Genomic DNA, 24224 nt, shown 5'->3' with positions numbered 1-24224 from the left:
GGGATTACCTGCAGCACCTCCACTCGGAATGAACCATGGTTAGTGGGTTTTTGTGCAGCACCAAAACTCTTCCCCCATTGATGTTGCTGCAAGACGGTTGCAATTCTCTCAGACCAGCAATAAAAGTGGTTTCTCCAAACTGTAGATGCACAAATCACTAATGCACGTTAACAAGGTCGTTAAAAAAAAAATGACGATGGGGGTTCCATTTCTGTATTTTTGACTGTGCCGAGTGAAATCTGAATCTGCATATCTTGCCTAATTGAGCTTTGAATATTTATATTTAACGTGTGTTTAATATTTCCAGTACCGCTTGACGTCTGAAGCACTCTCTAATATTATGAAATTCAATGCTTCTCCTCTTTTCCCTCCTTTTCTCTTTGCCGCTGCCCCATTTGACCTTTGATCTCTCCTTCCTCTGTGAAAACACTGTCCTCACCAGTGCCCCACCAAATGGTATTGGAAGCTAGTTCCTGTAAGTCCACCTCTCAACTTTTTACTGCATCTCCCCCTCTGACCCCCGACTCTCGCCCCCACCCCCCACCCACCCCCTCCCCGCGTTGTTTTTCCTTTTTTTGTTAAACAAAAAGAAGTCTCGTTTTACTGAGACGATATTTAAAACTGTTGGCTAGAGTTGCACAGTGCGTGTTCTTTTTTTTCCCAATCCCATGACCCTTCTGGTGGGAGTGGGGGGGGTGGGGTGGGGAGACGGACTGCATGATGTGACGCTCAAGAAGCAAAGGATGCTGGGATTGTTTATTGTGCAGGGTTTTATCATACAGGAACAACATTTGAATTTTACAATGCAGCCTTATAGCGTCAAAGTATCACATTATACCACTTCACTCAATGAATTATTTTTGAAGTGCTGTAACTATACGTAGGCAAGATCTCGGATGTTAGTTTAACCAATTAATGGGCAAACAAAATGGTCTCTTAAAGGGGCATTCGTGAAGGGTGTGGTGGACTTTTTTTTTTGGGGGAGTGATTTTTCAATGAGTTTCTTGTTGGGGTCCATAGTGTGGATCATCGGTTTCCCACCCAAAGGCCGGGATTGTCCGGCCCTGCCTGGGTCGCCGGGATTGTCACGCCCTGCCGAAGGACTTTTATCTGGGCCGCCAAATCTTCTAGGGCAGGTCCCGCCATGACAGGGCCGGAAAGTCCCGGCCAAAGATTTGCCAAACAATCTTGGGACGGTATCGTCCCTTGAAAGTATTGGAGCTTTTGTCAGTTTATTCTGGCAGACTGAAATCATCTTGCTGAATTGGGCAGGAATATCAGCGGGTGGTTTAAACGGCTTGCCCAGGTAGTGAAAGTGTGTTCATGTTGAATGCGTTTGTGGAGTGGCACCTGTTGGTTGGTCAGTCGGGCTATGCTCCAAGCCTTGGGTGGGCCACACTAGCCGGCCCTCTGTGGACGGCATTTTGCCCGTTGGCTGCTCTTGCGATTTGGTGGAGCATCTCAAGTGTGTGTGAAAGAGAGGCTAAGACGAGAAAGGTCAGGTAAAGAGAAGTGAAACTGGTTGGAGTCATCAGCTATAGCAAAAATCAAGATGTTCATTGCTCTGACCATCTCTCTTAGTGGAAACTCGATCGAGAGAGAGAGAGAGGGGCTAAAATGGAGCACGGATTATGACGTTCAGATGACACTCGTAATGTGCAAATCTGTGCAGAGGGAAGATTCAAAACGTGCTTTAGAACACCAAAGGAATGCATAATTTTATTTATTTATTTATTATTTATTTATTTATCCCCAACGATTTATTGTTAAAGATGGCACACTTTTTTTTGACACAATCTAGGCACTCAGTTCTATCTGGGCAATTGCTTCACATTTGTGTTGTATAACAGGATGTCACTCTCGCGTCAGCAAGACTCCGCTGCTGATGAGCTACCTCAGATTTGTTATTTTGGGCAGCGGGTCTCCTTGCATCGTCTCGTGTCTGCATATAAATTGCCTCATTATGTGCAGCAGCTCTGGCCTCAGGAAGAACTCCTGCCCAAGTGGCTGCGCTTAAGGATTAAGTGCTGATACACGTTCCTCTTGAGGGGACGTGCGACTGCAGTGAATTTGGCACTCCTCTGCCATACCGTTCTAGGTGACACAAATTGAAGCTAAAATTAGTTCTGGCCGTTTCTTGTGTTAATGACTGGCAGGCGTCTCTGATTCTAGGTTTAGTGAGCATAGCACAGAAAGGACTCCCATTGTCCTATCGTATCAATGTTGGCCTCACAGCAAAGCTGCCTACTTTAGTTCCATCTTCCTGTTCTCCTCTTTCCTCCTTGTCTCTCTCCCTCTTAAACATTGTGACTTGAATTGGCTTCAACTCTTGCAAACCCGAATGTTGGTAATGTTTCTTCTGGCCTCCCTCTTTGTTTCATCTGCCCATATTCCTTTGTTTACATCTCCCTGTAGCCTAGGGAGAAATATTTCCGTTTTCTCTCCCTCCTCCGCACGCCCCGAAGGCATGTCAGGGCTGAGAGTCCTCAGTGACTCCACTCGTGTTGTCCACATTGTCACGCTCCACATAACAAGTCAGGTGGTTGTTCCAACATGGGGCATCAAAGTTCAGACTGCTCTTGATGTCCATGTTTTCAGGGCTGGGTTGGAGTTGGGGGGAGGAGGTTTATTCAGTAGTGATCTTGAAGCTGACTCCCTGATTGATGCACTCCCTAGCTTTGCTCCAAACCCACAGTTACTGAGGTAAATCTTAGCATCTCTCATGCTGCCACAGATGATGTGGCTAATCCAGCATCCCTCTGCTGCATTTCCTCACTAGACACGCCTGCAGACCCCCTAACTCTCAATTGGCTGGGTTTTGTGGAACCCTGTACTCAATCGTGGCAGGATTTAAAAAATTAACTCGTTCACCAATGCTGTTCAGTTCTTTGTAAGACATATTCAGTGGAGATGCAGGCATTGTCCTGTCCCAATGGAAGGCTGGAGATCCAGGGTTGTAGCTCCGTCTCTATCTCGTGCTCCTGTTTAATGAAGCTTCACCGATTGGGGTACAGCCACACTGAGTTCAACCATATCTCTATTCTGACCATGCCTTCAATAACCTGTCCTCTTTTATTTTGTGTGCCTTTGCGAAGCTTTGATCTGACCATTGATGTTTGCAGATGATCTGAACTTGCTTCTTCTCTGGAGCAGTGTTGTGGGTTGATGTGGTGGTATTGTGAAGGGAGCAGCCCCACAGGAACCTTGGCCTCCACTGGCAGCTTTTCTAGGGAACTAGAGAGAGAGAGTGGCGAGTACGGGGTTAATTTTAACCTAACTCACTGGGTGTGGAACTGGGTGAAACATCCCACCCAATATTGTTCTCAACTGACTTTAATGGAGTTACCGTTGTGCCAGACCCTGACTGCTTCCCAATGGGTGGGTGGGGGCAGTGGGCATGAGGAGGGGGATGGGTGAGGGGGGCACATTAAAATTGCCTCCATGTTATTTTCCCATATTGGTGAAAGGAGTTACACTGGGTTACTGGTTCACAAGGTATTTATAAAGCCTCTTAGAGGTTAAAACATTAGGTGAGGGAGCTAGTGATGCCCTGTCAAGGACATCGTCCACTATGGCTGTTATTACAGAGAAGTGCCAAGTCACATTCCGCTGCTCTGCCTTCCTCTAAATTTCAACAAATTGGTGTTTTTTCTCTTTATTCTTTCCTGGGATGTGGGCATCCTTGTTGCCCATTCCCAATTGGCCTTGAATTGAGTACCAGGCCACTTCAGAGGGCAGTTAAGAGTCAACCACATTGTTGTGGGTCTGCAGTCACATGTAGGCCAGACTGGGTAAGGACAGCAGATTTTGTGAACTAGATGTGTTTTTAACGACAATCAACGATAGTTTTATGGTCACTATGGATTATCTTACAATTCCAGACTTTTTTTTTAAATTAAAGCCATGGTGGGATTTGAACTCAGGGCCCAGGGCATTAGTCCAGTGACTTTACAACTATGCCACCATCTCTGTGGGTATATGGAATGGAAAATATAGAAGAGACTGTGCTGCGTGGTGAATATGTCTGAAACCTATTGTGAAGAGCAAACTAGACTTGGATCCATTCCATGAACAAAAAGCTCTACACCTGGAACAAGAGAAGGCCATTCAGCATCAGCATTTAATTGGGTCACATCTGATCTGGAGCGTAACTCTATCTTTATTCTGTAACCCTAACAATGAATTAAACAATGGAATTATTAGTTTCCTTTCTGACTTTACTTGGCCTGAGATTCACTTTCATTTTATTTTTCCTGATGCCTCACTTTCTTCCTTAATCTGTCCTAGGGCAGGTAGGCCAATAATTGCCCGATCCTCATGTATTGGTTATCCGACTTCGCTACTGGAAGGTGGCTCATGGATGCCTTTGATCTTCCCAACCCCCTTTTTATTCTTTCATGGGATGTAGGTGTTGCTGGCTAGGCCAGCATTTATTGCCCATCCTTAATTGCCCTTGAGAAGGTGGTGGTGAGCTGCTGCCTTGAACCGCTGCAGTCCATGTGGTGTAGGTACACCCATGGTGCCGTTAGGGAGGGGGTTCTGGGATTTTGACCCAGCGACAGTGAAGGAACGGTGTTATAGCTTCAAGTGAGGATGGTGAGTGGCTTGGAGGGGAGCTTACTGCTGGTGGTGTTCCCATGTATCTGCTGCCCTTCTTCTAGGTGGTAGAGGTCGTGGGTTTGGAACGTGCTGTCAAGGGGGCCTTTGCGAATTGCTGCCTTGCACCTTGTAGATGGTACCTGCTGCTGCCACTGTGTCCTATTGCCCCTTGTAGGAGATCTGAAAGGTCTTGGAGGGGCAAATAACTGGGCCGGTTCAGTCTAGGTGGCCATTATTCCCAGGTGAGTGTCACTGGTCAATACTGGCAGGCCACATGACCAGAAGGAGCACCGCAGCTGATCCTGATATTTATCTCCTTCTTGGTCGTGTTCTCTTCCAGCAATGAAAGGGTTACCAACCCATCAGGAAAATCCTGGAGGCTCCAGGAATTGAAGATTGAGTTCCTGGCTGCGAGCCACAAACCCAGGAGTCAAATCATAAGGGACATGTAGAAAGTTTAGCTTTTTGTTTTCTTTGATCACTTATTAGCTACAAAATAATGTTGTAGGTGGGGGGAGAAAACTGTTTTACGGGGTGGGTGGTTGAAGACATGAGGTGATGAATCTCCAGGAGTACATCCAACCAGAGTTGGCAACCCAAGCAGTGGTCTATTGGTGGGGGAGGAGGTAAAGAGAAGCTAAGTTGTGTTTCTCCACCCACCTACCTCCCACTCCCTCTCCTCAAAACAAAGAGGCTAATTGTAGCTTGTTAGTTATGGCTGTGGCTGAGATCAGTTAACTCAATGCACACTAGAGGTGGCCTGTTTGGCTCCGACATCCTGTGTTATAAACCTACTGGATTATATATGGTGGGTGGGGGAAGGAGTTAAGCAATTGATTTTACTCCTAAACACTAATTCAAGCCGGCATCTACACAAACCTATAAACATCAAGGAAAAGACTCTAAGTAGAGGGCGATCAGAGGGAAGGTAGGAGTACTCACAAAGAAAATCACCAAACTAAACCTATGGGGAACAGAAAGATAGATAAGAGAACGAAGCACAAAGTGGATTAAAAAGTGGGAAATGGAGCTTAAGGTGAGGGAAAGGACATTTTTCCTCTTCGATTCCTGTAGCTTTGTGGTTAAGTGAATGATATTGGAGTTGGGCAGCACCAATTTTTTATAAGCCACTCTTGTGTTTTTTTAAGCTGTGAGGCAAACTTCTCCCAGTTGGCTGAATGGTTTGTTATTAAGTTCACAAGAATTTGGAGAATTGGCCCCTCGAGCCTGCTCTGCCATTCACTAAAATCGTGGATGATCTGATTGTGGCCTCAACTCCACTTTCCCACCCGTCCCCCCCCCCATCAACCTTGACTCCCTTGACGACCAAAAAATCCGTCTTAAGACCTAGCTAAGACTTCAGCTGCCACCAATCTCAGGACCGGCGTGTGCCAAAGAGTTTTCTGCAACATCACTTTGTCAGGCATGCAAAGAAAAAGCATGTCGTGGAGAGGTGCTTTAGGGCCGATGTATCTTCTGGGACTCTTTTTTTTTAAACCCCTGGTCGTTATGGCAAATGTTGCATCAGAAATTATGGCTTAGTGAGCAGTGTTCCAATCAAGGGGCCATAATGCTGAAGTTGAGGATACTTAGTCGTTTAATGGTGTTTCTAATTCACTGCATCAGTCCTCGTTTTGTTTTCATTTTAATGAGACGTGATGGGCAGTAAAAAGGAATTCTGACTGTTCTATAATTAACTGAGACTTCCTAATGCATAGATTTTAGAAAATGCTCATGCTACGTTTTCTTGCTCTGTCTGTGATTCATTGCAACTGGGCCCATTTTAAACTGACCATCTACTGTGAGCATTGAGCCAAGGTAGTTGGCGATCCCAGAATCCTTTGCTTTGAGAGTGAATGTTAATACTATATCTCCATTGTTAAGATTTTAATACTTTTTAAATTGTGTGGCGTGTCTCTTAGATCATTCTGTTGGATGTTTTCACTTTTTCATCTTTCACTCGAGTATCTGCTCCATGTGTTTGGGATTGAGGGTTAGCATCTGCCTTGTCCCAAGGAAGGGGAGTAGGATTTGGAAAGCTGCTCTTCGGAGCCGTTTCCCCCAGTGGGATGATGAGGGGAGTTCTCTCTCTGCCAAGTTGGGAATGGAACGGTTCGTGAGATGAGTTTTATCTTCAGATCACTCCAGAGTTAGTAATCTGGGGGAGAGAAGAAGTCTCACACGCACACTCATAGATCAGAGCTTGGTGTAGTATTACAATCTGCTCCAAGGTGCCAAGATTCTGTAAGCCAGATGGAGCCAAAATTAGCTTTATGGACAGTAAGGCCAAGAAAGCTGGAACTGGGTAAAGTGGTGTACCATTTGTGGTATTGGGATAGCAATCCAGAGGTTAGAGGTTCAAATCCCATCATGGCATGTGAAATTGAGTTTAAAAAAACTGACTATTTGAGCTGGTATGACAAACGTGTCCAGATTGTGTTTGGGGGCGGGGGGAGAAGGGAAACAGAGTGCTCATTAGGGAGAGTTAGCTGTTTGACCTAGGTGTGACTTCAGTCCTAGTCTGTGGTTGACACTTGATGCCCTCAGAATAATGAGACATGGGTAATAACTACACACTTGCCAGTGGCATCCATATCCCAACACATGATCATTTGAGCCATGTTAACTGGGAGGGTATTCGGGGAAAAGAAGCTTCAGAACACCAAGGGGAAGGATTCTCCAATCCAAAATTTTAGAAAAAAGCATAAGGCAATGATAGAACTTCTTTTAATGTTGATTTTTCTCTATAATTAATGGCTAACCAAGAAAACCACCACTTAAGGAAATGCATGTTCCAAACCTGTTCGTTCTTATAAGAACTGACAAATATAGGAAATAGGAGTAGACCATTCAGCCCTTTGAGCCTGCTCTACCATTCAATAAGATCAGGACTGATCTTCTACCTCAATTCAACTTTCACACGTTATCCGTGTCTGTTGATATCCAAAAATCCATCATCTTTGTCTTATATACTCAACAGTGGAGCATTCACAGCTCTTTGGGGTGGAGAATTCCAATGATTCACAACCCCTTGAGTTAAGAAACTCATCTTAGTCCTAAATGGAAACCCCTTATTTTCAGGACTGTGACCCCTAGTTCTAGATACTCCAGCAGGGGAAGCATCCTTACTACTAATGAGAGCTTGGCTAGTTTCTACCGTTGGTCTGTTAGTGGAATTAGCTTGAGGGGCTAAATGGGCTACTCTTCTTCCATTTTTTTCCTATAGCCAGGTAATCAATCAGTAGGAATGCAAGAGTTGGTCTCCAAAGTCATTGGGTTAGAGGGAGGACAAATCAGCCATGGTTTGCAGTCTTGGTTGGCATCCGTTGAGCCTGAAATGGGTACTTGGGGGCATGAGTGTAAAAATAGGATCAGTAATGACTCCATTTCCCCCCAGTTAAATAAGCTGCTAACATTGAACTGTCTGGACTCAAGTCAAATTTGGAGAAATCACAGAGGGGTTGTAAAAATTCATAACTGAACATGAGTGGACACATTCAGAATAGGTGGGTGCATTTTATTTTTTTGGAGAGCAGTAGGTGCACAGATGGGCAAAAAATTGACCCTAAGCAGGTCAACTAATGATTCATTGGATATCACGAGTAATTTGGAGGAAGGGGAAGGTCAGGCGAGTGAGGGAAACTTTAGCAAATTGTGGAGAGACCCACCAATGTCAGCACAACCAATGGAATGAACTAAGAGACACCAGTCTGTTTACCCACCCTGTTTTAGCCAAATGTAGGCTGCATGCTGATCACCTGACAGATCTCAGCTCTTTTTTTCAAGTGGCTGAGCCCTAGTACACTGCGTTTATGCTTCTTCCTTTTTTTGCCATTGCATTCAGCATGCCATCGCTTTTTGTTTGAAGGAGTCTGAGAATAAGCCTCCTATGGTAATGTATTCCATTAGTTCAATCAATTTGTCTTTTCATTTTTGGTGGGAGGTGGGTGGGTGGTGTTGTTGTTGAAGGAGGACAGGTTGTGAAGAAAACTGCTTTATTCCTTTTTAAACAGGCCCATGTTGGCTTAGTGAGCCCGTGAGAGATTCTGTCACTGCTGTTAAAAACAAAACCGCTTGCAAATTTTGCCATCAAAACAAAAGTTGGCTTGCGTGAGAAAAATTGAACTCCGTGCTTTTAGACGCTCGAAATGTGTTCTTCCGCCCTGACCTTTTTAAATGAGGACACCTTTTTGATGTTACCTATCACACTGAATTAAGAAAATATGTTAAAAAGAATACCGGAATTCCTAAGAAGAAAAATATGGTATTGTTGATAAGATGCCCACTTGCTGCCTCTAATGCTTTCTGTTTGGGTCATTCCCTACTATCTACCCCAACTGCTCCACAAATTAATCTCTTCAGTGGATAACAGCGTTGTTGTGTTTCTCACCTGATCTCCCGACAAATTTGTGCTCGGAGGATCACACCTCACCGCCTCCCTATTTCCAAAAGACTTGACCTGTTAAGGATGTTCTTCACGGGAAACCTCGCCCGATTTGAGCCAGTTCAGTCTCCGGAAGCACCTCTGCTCAGCTTTCAGCTGAGTGTAACATTAGCGTTTTGATTTCTTTTATTAGAAAAAGCATTGCCATGCGAAGGAATAATGTATAAAACCTGCCTTCGTACAGCATCTTAAAATTGCCCACACCACATAATGATTTACTCAGAAGTGGAGCAACTGTTGCTATGTAAGCTTATGTCATGACGTGTGCCATGTCCTGCAAGCCGTCATGAGATGACGCATACAATGAGGGACCTATACTGGCCAGGTCACTGGGGTATCACCCTGCACCTCCTAGAATAATGCCACGGAGTTTACAAAATCCAGGTAAACCGACCAGAGCCTCAGGTCACTGATATCCTGATTCCTTGCCCCCCGCCTCAGTAATTTTCCTCGCTCTGAATGCTGAGAAGTTGGTTATCCACCCAAAATGTATATCTTTCTCTGCTTTTCCATAGGAATTTAAACTTTATCCAGTTCTTTGGTTGTTGTTGTGTGTGGGGTGGGGTGGGGGGGGTGCGGTGCAGGGTGGTGTCAGGGTGGGGAGGAAGTTGAATGCTACAAGTTACCTTACTTAATCTTTTGCCTAGAGTAATTTGAGCGTTATGCATTCGGGATGAAGCTTTGTTCAATTATTCACATTTATAATTCTGATGAGCCTTTTTGTGTCATCCTGTTTGGTGTTGTTGAAAACATTGGGCCAGGCATTCTTGCCAATGTAACGCATCAATATGTGCAACCTGCTCAAACCCTCTGGCAGTGTCCATTAATATTCATCTTCACAATACACAAGGGCAGTCGCCAGGAGCGGTTTCCACTGACCATCTGTTTCTGAAATACATTTTTAAATTTGTTTATTGAACAGGGTCCTACCCCCTCTGCCCCAAGTTGCACCTTTTTCAGAAAGATGGGTGATGGGCTCTTTGTTTTTTTCAGCTCTCCTTCCCATCTTAAAAGCCTCAATGAGAGGACAGCATATGGAAGAGGATGAAGAAAGGCCCATTTAAGCCATCAAATTCAATCCTTGCTTGGACCCAAACATGTTCTACATATTACCCCATCCACTTAATGTTGTGAGGGGAGAATCTGAATTAGTAATCCCCGATTTCTCTGAAGAATTATCAAACTCAGAGAGGTTGAGGGGGGGAAAAGGATTTGGATAAATTGTCAAAGTGCAGTGAGCATTTCCAATTTCTGTCCACGTGCGAGGGCAAACTCTTAATAGTTGACCTGTTGTGTCCCTTGGTGATGCAGCTATTGAAGGTTGACAGACAAACCGCTCCCAAACCTTGTCTTGAGGATGGTGAGGGCAGTGCAAGTATCGGAAAGCCTACTACAGCTTGTTGACTGACTTGGGAGATCTGGCTTCATGGATTCTGTTTTATTGGCTCAGATCAATTTGGCAAATTAACTCTTAGAATCAATGAAAACTTGAATTAAGTGTCCAAATTGCCTCCCCCCCCCACCCCCATTTTCCCTCCTAAGGCTCTGTTGGAAAGGAATTTATGGAGCAGTGGGGGAAAGTAGGAGTTCTTTGAAGTTTTCAAATTTCACTTGTAAATCTCAAATGTACAGAGTTGAAAATATCTGAAGTAACATTTCACACGGCTTGATGGTGTAATGGATCGGAACACAAAACTTCCAACACTGGGGCCAATCTCTTCCCTCGCTGACTCTGTGCTTCCTATGTGCAAAATAAATTGTACCAGCCTGAAACCTGTTCTGATTGGGCATTAGTCCGTGTCCCAAAATTGCTCACAATCAGCAGCAATGCACAGGAAACTTGGCATGTGGGTGGCTAATGAGGTAAAAGCCAGATATTACACCAATGCAGTAAGGAAGACTAGAACATCTTTCCCCCGTCACCCAGGCCCTGGTCCCTCGAAGGCTTTTAGTTTTTTTTTAATGCTGGTTTGTGATGTTTGATTTTGTAAGTTTGGGCAAGTCTGTTCTTGGTGCCTCATCGCATAAGTCCAAATCCTAAATCAGAACATTAAGATTTGCTGGCAACTTGAAATATTTGAAAGTTATTGGGACTTAATGTGTCACTCCTGTGTCACACACTGACCTACAAACTCCAAATCTTGGACAGTCCTGCAAAGGAGAGATGGAGGCCAAGCTTATTGGGCACAGAATGAAAGGAGCTTCACTCAATCTTTGTGGGTTCAAGCCCTTTCCAGAGACTTGAGCACAAAATCTAGATTGACTGATTGACTGACGAAGTACTGATATGCTGGAGGTCTTCCCCTTGAGACATCAAACCAAGGATCAATCTGCCCCCCTCAAGTGGATACAAAAGACCCCATGGGACTATTTTGAAAAAGAGCAGGGGAGTTCTCCGTGGTGTCCTGGCCAATATTTATCCCTCAACCAACATCCCAAAAACAGATTACCTGGTCATTATCGTATTGATGTTTGTGGAGTTTGCTGTGTGTAAATTGGCTGCCACACTTTCTACATGACAACAATTCCTCCTGACACCTAAGTAGATGTGAACAACTAGGAGGCACCAGAGAGTCCAAATACATTGACATGGCAGCTAGTGTTAGTGAAGTCAGCTATTTAATTGGGCATTCTCAAATATAGTGAACCAAGTCTCGTAGCCCAAAGCAAAGACTTCAGCCATTAACTTGGCATTCTTCGATTAGAAATTCCTAAATGTCAGGTTAAGGCGTTGGGATCCTTTAACCGTATATTTAAAAAGGAATAAGACAGTCGAACATTAAATGCCATCTTTTTTCTTTTTCGCTTCACGTAAGAATCTCTTTTGGTCTTATGTTTCCGTGCACTGTGCAGTATTTTTCAGGCTTGTCAAGTAACCACACGCGTCTTTTCTCCATCCCGATGCATGCTTCATTCAGTTCAGGAGTTGGAATGGGAGGTTTTTTTTTTTGGAACGTATTTGGAATGCTGTGACTTCTGTCTTGTAGCCTTGTTGCTTGAAATTTTTGTTCCTTTGCGAAAAACGACTAACCCTTCCAAATGAACTTTTACCTGTTAATGATTGATGTGTATGAAATGTTGAACTGTGCAAGGTTTGAAACAGCCAACCAACTGGTATTGTCTTTGCTGGAGGACTCTCTCTCTGTTTTCAGTACAGTTGAGGGAATTACAGCCTCAAAAAGTTTATTTCCTTTGTCTGAATCTATGTAAGCCTGTTCAGTTAAAGTGGACCGTTGATTTTAATTTAGAAAGTTTCTTTGGGCTTGATTTTTTTTCCTCAAATTGGTTAGGGATATGGTCTTTCACCTTGTCCGTGCATTTTTAAAAAAATAATGTTTAAATGAGCATTTAGGAGTTGCAGATGATTTGCCTGACTATTTGAGGGAGCTTAATGATCATTTAATAGATATGTTTAGCTCCCACACCATGTCTGACAGCCTCTTGAAAAGATCATTTTGCAGTTGAGGAAAGCTACTTGGTCCATCCCAGTTCCTTCATTCGAAAGGACTTGTGGTTCCTACATCACATACCCCCCCCACCCACCCTCCAGTCCACAGTGGCAGCATTCGATTCTCCTGACTTATTTGGGTTCATACGTCAGCTCACCCACAAGTCCGATCCATGTGTTGGTCACTCTGAAAACATTGGTTCCAAATGTACCTTCCATCAGTTCAAGATATGTGCCCCCCTCGTCTTAATGTGCGTTAGCTCCAAATAGCATTCAAGACTCATCCCTCCTTCGGTTTGCCAAGACTTCTTGTCAGGCCCTTTCTCAGCAGCCCCCCATGTCCCGGCAACGTAAGTTCAGCTTTGTGGGCCCTCTCGGCAAAGTCGGCCATCTCACTCGATGTTCCCTGGAATAAAATATATGGACTCGATATGTTTGAGCCCACTATTGTTATTTTGTTCTTTTTTTAATTAAACGGGCCCTGTGGCTGAGATTGGTTCTTCAAGAGTATCTGATGACTAGTTTCTGATGACCATTAATCCAAGCGCCCCTCTTCATAGAATGGTATTGCACAGAAGGTGACCATTCGGCCCATCAGCCCTGTGCTAGCTTTGTTTCTCTCCATGCACATCAGTGATGTATTGTTAATGTCTTTTGTGAATGGTTGCCTGATGGTTTTCTCCTTTTTCACACGCCCACCACCCCTGCCCCTGCCCCCCAACTGTCTTTTTAGAATCTGAAAGCTTCCCAAAAACCACTGTTATTTTACGGTTGGAATCTTAAGTTTGCCTTTAAAGGTTGAGGATTAGTTTTGGTTGCTGGTTCCCTCAAGTGAAATTCTAACACAACGGAAGATCCATGGTGCTGGGAGTCAAATAATAAACACGTTAAACTTGCTAGTTTTCTGCTATTTTGCAGAGATCCCCTTCAGAGCAAATTCTATTTAAAGAAATCCCAGCACAATCCCTGAGCACCACCCATGCCTGTCAACAGAGTGCAAGGCTCCATTTTCTTCTTTCTTCTAAATGCTAAATAGATGACCTCTCTACACCTCTCCTTGATATAACGAAAGCATTCTTAAAGCCTATCTTATTGAAGGAGCTATTCTTTGGACATACACCCGATTGATACTGGGTTGAGATTTCCCCAGACATTTCACAAACGATCCTTTTGCTAACATACAGGATGCAGGTGTCTTATTTAGAAAACTGAGCACCAGGATTATCAGGTGTAGCTAGCCCAGTGTGTACCCATTTGGGTTCTCCAAGCCTTGCACTACAGAATCCCTGGCACGGCTTTGATCCTATGATCACCGAGTACTCTTTCCAAAGTGCAATAGCAAAAGTTCAGTGGGAGGGACACACAACGAGGCTGAGAGTTTTAAAATGCCACGATTTTTAATATTATCATTCATATTTTGAAATCTCTCCATGTCCTCACAACTTCCCTCTCTCTCTCTCTCTCTCTACCCTCCACCAGCCATTCATCCCTCTCTGCGCTCCTCCACCCGTGACCTCTTGCACAGCCCTGGTTTTTTTAAAAAATGATTATCTTTGTATTCTTGGCCGTAATCTCTGCGATTTGCTAAACCTCCCCTCCTCTCTACCTTTCTCCTTTTTTTTAAGATGCTCCTTAAAACTTGCCACCTTGACCGAGCGTTTGACTAGATGTGCCCTTATGTGGCTGGGTGGCATGTGATTGAAACTTGCTACTGAGAAGCACCTTGGAGTCTTGTACTGACACAATGTAAATGCTAATTTTTGTAGTATTCCCACTGAGTTATTTAAAAATAGAACTCTTCACAACTCCTTGAGATTTTATTTTAGCCTCTGGGTTCATATTGGCCTGGCCCTTGTCGGAACTCCAGTAGATCTTCAATTGGATTCGGAAGCTGCTACACAATTAATCTAACTGAACCACACCAATTGCCAAAACAGCGAAGACCAACAGCTTCCTTAGAGGCAGGAGGGATTTATCTCTGGTCGTTCAGATGGCTTTCTCAGATCTTGTGCCAGTCATTATGCTTTGCACCCTGTAATAATCAGCAGTAAACACTAAGTGAAATCCTTTCTTTTTTAAAAAAAAAACTGGTGAAGATTTCTGCAGCAGATTAGTGACCCAGAATAAAATTTTAAGTCCAAATCCACCATGTTGGCATGACTGCGATCCCTGTGCGGTATTTTAAAGTATAATTTTTACATAGAATTTTCCAGCTCAAAAAAATGGGCCATTTGGCCCAATCTGGTCTCTGCTGGTATTTATGCCCCACGTGAGACTCCTCCCACCTTACTTCACCTTGCCCTATCCACGCAGCCTTCAATTCCTTACTCCCTCGGGTGCTTACCCAGTTTCCCCACAAACGGGCCAATGATTTTGCAAGGAGCATTCTGAAGGAGGTGCATTAGATTGTTTTATGCATTGCAGCAGATCGCAGTGTGAAATGTGAGAGTTCCTAACTGAGTCTGCAGGGACTTGAATTTGAAGTTGAATAGGGAAGGATCACCTTGAGGCAGCCCAGAGGCGCTGCTCGAGAAACCTCCGCTCTGCAGCAGAGTCTCACCAGCTCACAGCCAGTCAACTGCTCAAGGGTCATGGGAATGCCTGTAGGTCTTCGGCGGGGGTGGGGGGGGGAGGTGGTGGGGGGGGACCTCTGCCTCTCTCATGTTTCCTTTACCTGGACCCCATGCCATATGAGCTGCTGAAGTAAAAGGTGTTTGTGCAGCAAGTCATTCAGCCGTTAAACACTCAACCTTTAGCTTTTAAACACTCAACCTTTAGCTTTGAACCTTCCGATGGTCTCTGACTACAACAGCATAAGTGGAGAGAATTACTGTCACCGACAGATTTTTAAAAAATATATATATATTCCTTTGGCTGCAAAGTGTTTTTGAGACCTCCAGGGGCCATGAAAGGTGCTATCTAAATGCAAATCTTTCTTAAAGTAAGTGCAGCTGAAACCATTCACCTGTTCAGAGCTGTGGGCTGCCTCAAGAGGCCTTTACTCAGGCGAATATATCCCAAGCAGGATACGAGAATAATTTTCTGGTTATGGGATTCTGGTCACTAACGGGCCGTCACCGTTTTTGTTCATCCTTAATAAGAAAGAGGCTCCCGTAAGTTACACAGTCAAGGAACTTCTGAAGTCACAGCATCAACAGCAATCAGCTTGAGTTATACAATTGATTTCATTTGAGATGGGCTCACTACCGATTTCATCAGGATCTGGCCAGGGTTAAGTGGTCCAGCCTAGCTTTTGCACTGGCTTACTCAAATCGGAAGGTATTTAACTGATTGGAGTGACTGGTCGTTTGAACCCTGTGGTTTATTGAGCGTCCTTATTGACCCAGACCAGCTCCCAATGTCGTTGACTGCATTGGGGCAGCTTAAAAGTTAAACATACCTAAGATGGTGGTCCCGTTCTAGTATCGTCAGGATGAAGCTCCCTGCTTCCCCCTCTCTCTTCACTTCTCCCCCACCCCCGCCAAGTAAATACATTCAGTGTGTGTGACATGTCCAAGTAGATATGAAGGATAGTGTGGATAAGTGCATCTCATTGGGGAACCAGGCCATTGGCTTTGGCTCCAGTCTGTCAGTGAGTTCTTATTCTCGTCCATTTGTGTTCCTTATTTCTGAAGTTAAACCATACTAGTGGCTATTTCAATCCTTGTTTTCTGTAGAATTGTGCCTCAGAACCACCCCCCCACCCCCCACCCCCAATCCCACCCCTCCTCTCAGCTGCTCTGTTTCCAAACCTAAGATTTTTTTTCCCCTCCTCCCTTGTAACCAGATTCGCTACAGGAAGGACAAAGTGCTGACCAAACAGACTCCCTGCTTTCCCATGGTAACTCAGCTAAAGGACCTGGCCAATGGATGTGCTGTCGCAGCTCTGATCCACCACTACTGTCCAGATGTACTGCGTTTACAAGGTGAGCTGAACTGGATTTCAACAAGAGTCTTCCTTCAGCCCAGGTTTTGATTAGGCCTAGAGAAGATGTCTTCACTTGTAGAGGTGGAGGATAAAACTTGGGGCCACGAGTATAAGATATCTGCTGATAAATGCAATAGAGACTAGAGGGGAAACCTCTTTGCTCAGAAAGTGGTTCGAATGAAACTGGGAAAATGCTGCAAATACTTCACAGGTCGGGCAGCTTCTGTGGAGAGAAAAACGGTTGAAGTTTTGGTGCAAACCTTTTGGCAGAACAGATCAGGTTCTAAACAAGTACAAAGGCTGAAGAGGTGAGGAGAAAGAGGGAAAGGGAAAGATCTGACAGAGGGTGAAGACAAGGGGAGGTTAAATGACAAAAAGAGATGATGGCGGAAGGCAAAAGGGGATGGTAACAGGTCAAGTAAAGGAAAAAAAGTGATGGGTCTAAGAGTAGATGTAAATAGCAAAGTCAGCAACAGCTGTTGTCCCAAAATATGGGAGCGATAGTTATGATCTGAAACTGTTGACTTCAGTATCGAGTCCAGAAGGTTGTAAAGAGCCTAATTGAAAAATGCGATGCTGTTCCTCGTTGGAACAGTGCAGGACCCCGAGGTCTGAGTGGGTTAGGGAATTAAAATGACAAGTGGTAGGAATGTGCAACCTGCTCCCACAAGGAGTAGTTGAGGTGAATAGCATAGATGTATTTAAGTGGAAGCTCGATAAACAATACCGTGGGGTTTGGGTGGGATGTAGAATAGGAGCTCGTACTGATGGGGTGAGATGAGTTGGCTCATAAGAACCATCAACACCAGCATCACCCAGTTGGGTAGAGCAACCTGTTTTCTGTGCTGTACGTTCTATGTAACAAAGCACGAGTTTTTGGGTGTGCTGCAGTATGAACCGACAGGAACAGCTGTGACTGTAATACGCTGGCAAGGCCCCATTCATTGTCCCTTGGCTGCTCTGAGGTGGCGTTTGTGGGTCCCCATGAGCTTGAGTTTTGTTCTGGGCTGCTTCAGAGGATGTTGCGAGTCAATCCGAGTGCATCCCTGGCGTCGTGTAGGCTGGAGAGGGTAGAGGTGGTGGGCTCCCCTCCTTGAACATCAGTGATAACGGTTTCTTTGGTAGCTTGGTGCCAGTCCGTGGATTTCCAGATTCATTGCAAGCCTAGTACAGTACCACAACCACCACATTCACACTATGATAAAACCCGGACCAGTATAACCTTGTGATAGGTAGTTGAATATTTATATAGTGTTCCTGTGGATGGATGTGATTTAAATAAGAAGTGACCAGAGTCCTAAAATTACCTTTATAAAATGACTAATTTATGAATGTTTAATGTATTATCAGTAACTCCCCTCTCGTTCTGCATTATAAGACCTAATTTTGCAGATGAATGCGTTAAGGTTCACATTTTTATACCTCGATAATATCAGGACCCAGAAACAGTTCTGCCCTCCGGATTATGAAACAAATCTAGAGGCACTGGCGAAGGTGCAAAAGACCGGATTTACAAGGGGGATACCAGAACTGAGAGATTATACCCATCAGGAAAGACTCAACAGGCCAGGATTCCTTTCTCTCGATAAGAGAAGCTGAGGGGAGAATGAGAGATTTTTTAAAATATTGAAAAGGCTGGAGGGAACGATCAGATCAAAGGGGCCATGTATGTTAGATAGTCACTAATAAGTTCAGTTGTGAGTTCAGGAGAAACTTCTTTACCCAGGGACTGGTTAGTTTGTGGAGTGATTTTCTTTTAATAGATATATTTGTTCATGGGAGGTGGGTGTCGCTGGCTGGGCCAGCATTTATTGCCCATCTATAAATTGCCCTTGAGAACTCTGAGGCTTGCTAGACAATTTGAGGGCATTTAAGAATCAACCACATTTCTGTGGGTCTGGAGTCACATCTAGGCCAGACCAGGTAAGGACAATAGTGAACCTGATGGGTTTTTTACAACAATTGACAATTGAATTCAAATTTCACCATCTGCTGTGGTGAAATTCGAACCCAGATCCCCAGAGCATGACCCTGGTTATCTGCAGTACTAGCCCAGTGACAATACCACTACGCCACCACGTTTGTTGGAAAGCTTGATAAACACGTGGCAAATAAAGGAATACGCTGGATGCTGGTAAGGTGAGATGAACGTAGGGTGAGCGGCGTCTTAGGTGGAACGCGATTGCCAGAATTGTCCATTTGGGTCAAACAGCCTCTTTCTGTGCTCTAAAAACATATGAATTCCTGTATAGTCTTTTTTAGAAACTACAACATGAATATCTGTAGCTTGAAACAGGAGCGGTCCCATCAGGTAAGTGGGGAGATCGAGAGGTGGAAGTTGAGGCTCTCTGGGTATTGGCCTCCCAGTTGTCTCGCAGTTAAGGATACAAAAGTACTCTTAAATTTGTTGGTTGTAGCAATTACGTTCCTAACTTTTCTTTTGGCCCTGCCCTTTACTTCCCAGATGTTTGCTTGAAGGAGACCATGTCTGTAGCTGACAGTCTTTACAACTTGCAACTGATTGTGGAGTTCACCCAGGAATATCTGGGCAATTGCTGCCACCTGGGCCTGGAGGACATGCTCTACTCCCCGCCAGTGTTAAAGGTAATAAATATTCTATTCTTTCTTGCTCGTTCATGCTCTTTTTCATGTGTTTGTTCTCTTTCTCATGCTCTCTTGTACATGCTGTCAGGAACTCCTGACCCGATATTTATAAATATGTTAAATTGGTCCCATTAGCCATGCAATTAAAGAGTGATAATCAGTATCTCTGTCCCCTGGCGTTCAATTAAATACGTTAATAAAACCAAGCCAGGTTCTCATGTAGACCACTTGTGCGTTTCACTGTGGCATACAAATTCTCTACAGCATGGAGTTAGATCCCAGCCAAGCTCTAGTATCTGGCCAGACCCCAGCTGTAGGTTTAAGTTACACTGTACTGTACTTGCATTGTGCTGTGCATTGATGCTGCAGTTACAGTGTAAGTGCATCCACTGACTACTAGCCATTTCCTTTGCTAAGGTGATGTTCTTGAGTTTCTCGCTCTGTTTTGAAAGGTACATTAGCGAAAACCAATCTATTCTCATATCCTTGCATCATTGGTGATGTATGTTTTATATCTCTGACCTATGCAGAGATGACACTAGTTTCTGTGTTTGTAACAGGTTTCATTCCCAGTGCTTTAAAATGTCTACTCCATGCTTCAGCTCTGGCTTCAGCTCTTTCTACAGCTTTTTTTACTTTTCTGAGTCCACACCCAGCCTTAACTAATCGAGCTCGGTGAGCATCAAGAGTAAACAGACTTGCATAATCAAGAACAGAACAATTGAGCACAATTGGCACAACGTTCATGTGGCCCTCACTGTTCAGGAACTAACTGCCATGTTTCTAATCATGTTTGATCATCATCATCTGTATTTCAACTCCTAGCCAGCTATCCAAACAATCCTTTTCTTGTATACTGGCAAGCTGACAATGTTTTTGTTTGTGAATGAGACACATTTCAGCTGTTCATTTCCTGTTGGTAGCATTTAGGGAAGATAGTCAATGATGTAGGTGACAGGATATGGAGATAGGAGTGGTGTGTTCAATCCTGATGGCACGCAGTGTCAGGTAACTGATGACTCCAGGATTATTGTGACACACAATTTGGGTATAGAAGTATCTATTACAGGCAGATAGTGTAGTGGTAACATCATTGGACTTGTAACCCAGAGGCTCAGGCCAACACTCTCGGGGCATGGATTCAAATCCTACCATGGCAGTTGGTGGAATTTAAATTTAATTAATCAATCTGGAGTTGGAAACTAGTCTCCGTAATGGTGACCATGGCAACTATCATTGATTGTTGTAAAAATCCATCTAGTTCACTGATGTCCTTTAGGGAAGGGAGTCGGCTACCCTTACCCGGCCTAGCCTACATGTGACTCCAGATCCACAGCAACGTGGTTGACTCTTAACTGCCCCCTGAAATAGCCCAGCTAGCCACTCAGTTCAAAGGCAATTAGGAATGGGCAATAAATGCTGACCTTGCCAGTGATGCCCACATCCCATGAAAGAATAAAGAAAATAAAAAATCCCCACCAAACAAGATTTTTTAAAAAAATATTCATTCATGGGATGTGGGCACCACTGGCTAGGCCAGTGTTTATTGCCCATCCTTAGTTGCCCTTGAAGGTGGTGGTGAGCCACCTTGAACTGCTGCAGTTCGTGTGGTGTAGGTACACCCACAGAGCCGAAACAGGTACTTTCTTTCCAATAAGCAAAATACTGCAGATGCTGGAGAACCGAAATAAAAACTGAAAGTACTGCAGAAACTCAGCAGGTCTGGCAGCATCTGTGGAGAGAGCGGCAGAGTTAACGTTTTGAGTCCAATATCAGTTACTCGAAACACTAACTCGGTTTCTCTCTCCACAGATGCTGCCAGACCTGAGTTTTCCCAACATTTTGGGTTTTTACTTCCTTTTCAAGGTTCTTCCCCAGTGCCAAGAACAGAATCCACACCACATGACTCGCTATTGGCTGGACGCGTATCCAGTGAGCATTTTTTTTTGCAATAGGGGACACATACGCCTCTTATAATTGATGTTGCCAGAGCCTGGTGAAGGAAGGATGCGCAAGGTAGCTGGTTTTATTAGTTATTTAATATCGGATAATTTATTTTTCAGGTTGATGTTGACCTGAGGTAATAAACAGCAGGTCATCCCCTTTCACTCCCTTTCCTTTAATCACAACCCTTAGCATCTCTCAATCTGCCTCCCAACATTCTTCCCCACTGAGACGATCTATATTGCATTCCGCCTTATGGATATTAAGCTCATGGCAGTGGTCTGGTTCAATGAGTGGGCTGGCACTTTAATGATTCTCTTCACTTCTTTGATTTCAGTCACACAATTGGTTGTGAGGCAAGTCGGCCGTAAACTTTAATCAAATTATTGACGCACAATACAGAACTGGTAGTTATGTAGCGTTCTATCACCACCTTGAATATCCTAATGTGCTTTTATAATCAATGGGTTTCTTTTGAAATCTTGCATATTATGTGGACCAGCTGTTTATAGAAGCTGTCCCTGAACTTTGGAACTCCCTCGCCAAAGCTCTTCATCTCTTCACTCCTGCCTCTCCCCTCCTTTTAAGACTCTGGTTAAAACCTACCCCTTTGACCAAGGATTTAGTCACCAGCTGAGTGTCTCCTCCTTTGGCTCAGTGTCAGATTTTGCCTGGTTTCCGGCCCTGTGAAGTGGCTTGGGATGCTTTACTATGTTAAAGGTGCCGTGTAAAGGAAAGCACCTGCTGTTTGGGATGGTAGCTCCTGCTGCTCCCATTGGTTTAGGATTTGCCTGATCAATCCTGAAACCCCCAGTCTTGGATGACAAGCCCAGTTTAAAAAAAAACCCACAGGATTTACAGAGCTTAACAGGGTAGATGCAGGAAGGATAATTCCCCTGGCTTGGTGGGGGATGGGTGCGGGGGTGTCTAGAACCTGGGAACACGGTCTTAGAATAAGGAGTAGGCCATTTAGGACTGAGAGGCGGAGGAATTTCTTCGCTCAGAGGGAGGTGAATCTTTGGAATTCTCTTCCCCAGAGGACTGCGGAATCTCAGTCATTGAGTACATTCAAGACAGAGATGTTTAGATTTCTAGGTATTAATGATGAGGATAGTGCGGGAAAATGGCATTGAGGTAAAAAGATCAGCCATGATCTGGTTGAATGGCGGAGTGGGCTGGGAAGGGGCAGAATGGCCTGCTTCAGTGTTCCTATCAAATCTGCCTGACCTACTCATGGGTGCAGAGTAGATTTGCCAGAATGACACCGCAGTTAAAAGGGGCTAAAAAAAATGCAAAGGATCAGTTTCACCGACTAGGTTTGTATCCTCGGGTGTATAGAGTATGAAGGGGTGGTCTAACTGAGACGCGTGAGGAGATTAAATGGCAGAAATGGAAAGAAATGATTTCCTCTGGTGGGGGAGTCCAGAACAAGGTGGGTGGGGGGAGGGGGAGGGGGGCATTGATTTTAAAATGAGAGCTATTCAGTCGGGATGAAAGGTCGCACTTCACACAAAGGGTGGTGGAACTCCGGAACCCCAGAAAGCTGTCTGAGGCCTGTGGGTATCGATTGAAAACTTCACAAATGAGGTTGAGACACTTTTTGTCAGAACCTGCACAGATGCTGCCTGACCAGCTGACTACTTCCAGCATTTTCTGTCTTTTTTGCCTCCAATTTCCAGCACCTGCAGCGTTTTGCTTTTTGCGTTGATAGATTATAGTTTGGTAAATCCATTAAGGGAAATGGAGCGAGGACGAGCAGATGGCGCTAGGGTGTGGATCAGCTATGATATAATTGCGTGATAGGACAGACTGGAAGGGCAGAATAGCCTCCTGCAGTTCCTATGTTTCTGCTGAAAGATCTTTCCCTTGGGGACCAGTGGTGCAAACGCCCCATTGATGCCAACATAAAGGAGCCTACATGTTCAGCAGCTGTCAGAAGCAGGGTAATTTTCTGTATCTAATGTGAAGCAGGCTGTGGTGTGGGCTTTTGATCTCTGGGGCTGGGCCTCATTATTATTTAAATGATAGGCTTGTACAGGAAACCACATACAGATTATAGCCTAAACTTGTACCTTCGAGGTTTTCATGGGGCCCATGTGTCTGGTTGAGAAATGCATTTTTTTTTTAAATTTAAGGGACTACATAATTCAGGCAGCTGGTTGGATGCTCATTGTAAGGCCCCGACTGACAACTATTTTGCATGGAATGTGCTGGCTAAATATACTGAGCCCTCGGTGATAGTAATTAACCCTCAGTGCCTTGATCTGCAATGGACTAGCTGTCTGACTGATGTTTAGCCCCATCTCCAATATCAGGAGACAGTGAGTATCGTGGCAGTGTCACTGGGCTAGTAATCCAGAGGCCCAGGCTAATGGTTTGGGGACATGGGTTGAAATCCCACCGCGGCAGCTGGTGGAATTTAAATTCCATTAATAAACCGCTTTAATCTGGAATATAAAGCTAATCTCAGTAATGGTGACCACGACAACTATCATCGATTGGTGTAAAAAAACCCATCTGGTTCACCAATGTCCTTCTGGGGAAGGAAATCTGCCATCCTTACCTGGTCTGGCCTACATGTGACTCCAGACCCACAGCAATGTGGTTGACTCTTAACTGCTTTCAGGGGCAATTAGGAATGGGCAACAAATGCTGGCCTTGCCAGTGGGGAGAGTGCGCAGTAATCTCAAGCCCCACCTTTCCCCAAGCCATGACACTGAGCCACATGTGAAAAGTTTGACCAAACCACCAGATTGCCCCAATTCTACCTAACTGTTTAATTTAGGTTAACAGAATACGAGCACCGGGTTTATAAACTTAATACGTACATAACTGTTTATTGAACAAATTGTCTTTACTGGCAAAAGAAAGGAATATGAACTGCTAACTTCTAACACTAGAATTTAAACTCCAACCCCTTGTTAAATCACTACACACATGCACGCCCACAGACACACAAAACATGGATTTTAAGGGTGGGATAAAACAGTTCAATAGCACCAATTCCGGAGCACAGGATTCGATGGGTTGATTTTGATCCATGTCTCCCAAATTCCTTTCAGTTCTTGTTGATGACATGAGGTGGTCTACCAGTACTTTCAGTCTTTAGTTCACTGGCTAAGCACTTGCCTTCTTTAACAGCGATTTTCCCCTTTTTTCTTTAGACAGGGGCTTTCAGGGAGAGAGCAGGTTATAGAGATATAAGGAAATTTTAGATGTTTTTTTCTTCGCAGGCTAGGAGCTTTCTGCCTCTGCTA

At 44.4% G+C, this 24224-nt stretch overlaps 1 protein-coding gene across 3 annotated transcripts in view; it reads left to right on the top strand.

Annotated features, from left to right (window-relative positions):
* Positions 1-24224, top strand: part of camsap3 (calmodulin regulated spectrin-associated protein family, member 3) — a 190793-nt gene that overhangs the window by 123122 nt on the left and 43447 nt on the right. For all 3 annotated transcript variants that reach the window (XM_078531469.1, XM_078531470.1, XM_078531471.1), the window contains 2 exons: positions 16279-16417; positions 18884-19023. In XM_078531469.1, coding sequence (XP_078387595.1) covers positions 16279-16417; positions 18884-19023 — 279 coding nt within the window. The remainder of the gene's footprint in view (positions 1-16278; positions 16418-18883; positions 19024-24224) is intronic.

The sequence above is a fragment of the Cetorhinus maximus genome, chromosome 28 (assembly GCF_964194155.1).
Source record: "Cetorhinus maximus chromosome 28, sCetMax3.hap1.1, whole genome shotgun sequence".
In the NCBI taxonomy this organism is placed as follows: domain Eukaryota; kingdom Metazoa; phylum Chordata; class Chondrichthyes; order Lamniformes; family Cetorhinidae; genus Cetorhinus; species Cetorhinus maximus.
This window is presented reverse-complemented; position numbering and strand designations above follow the sequence as displayed.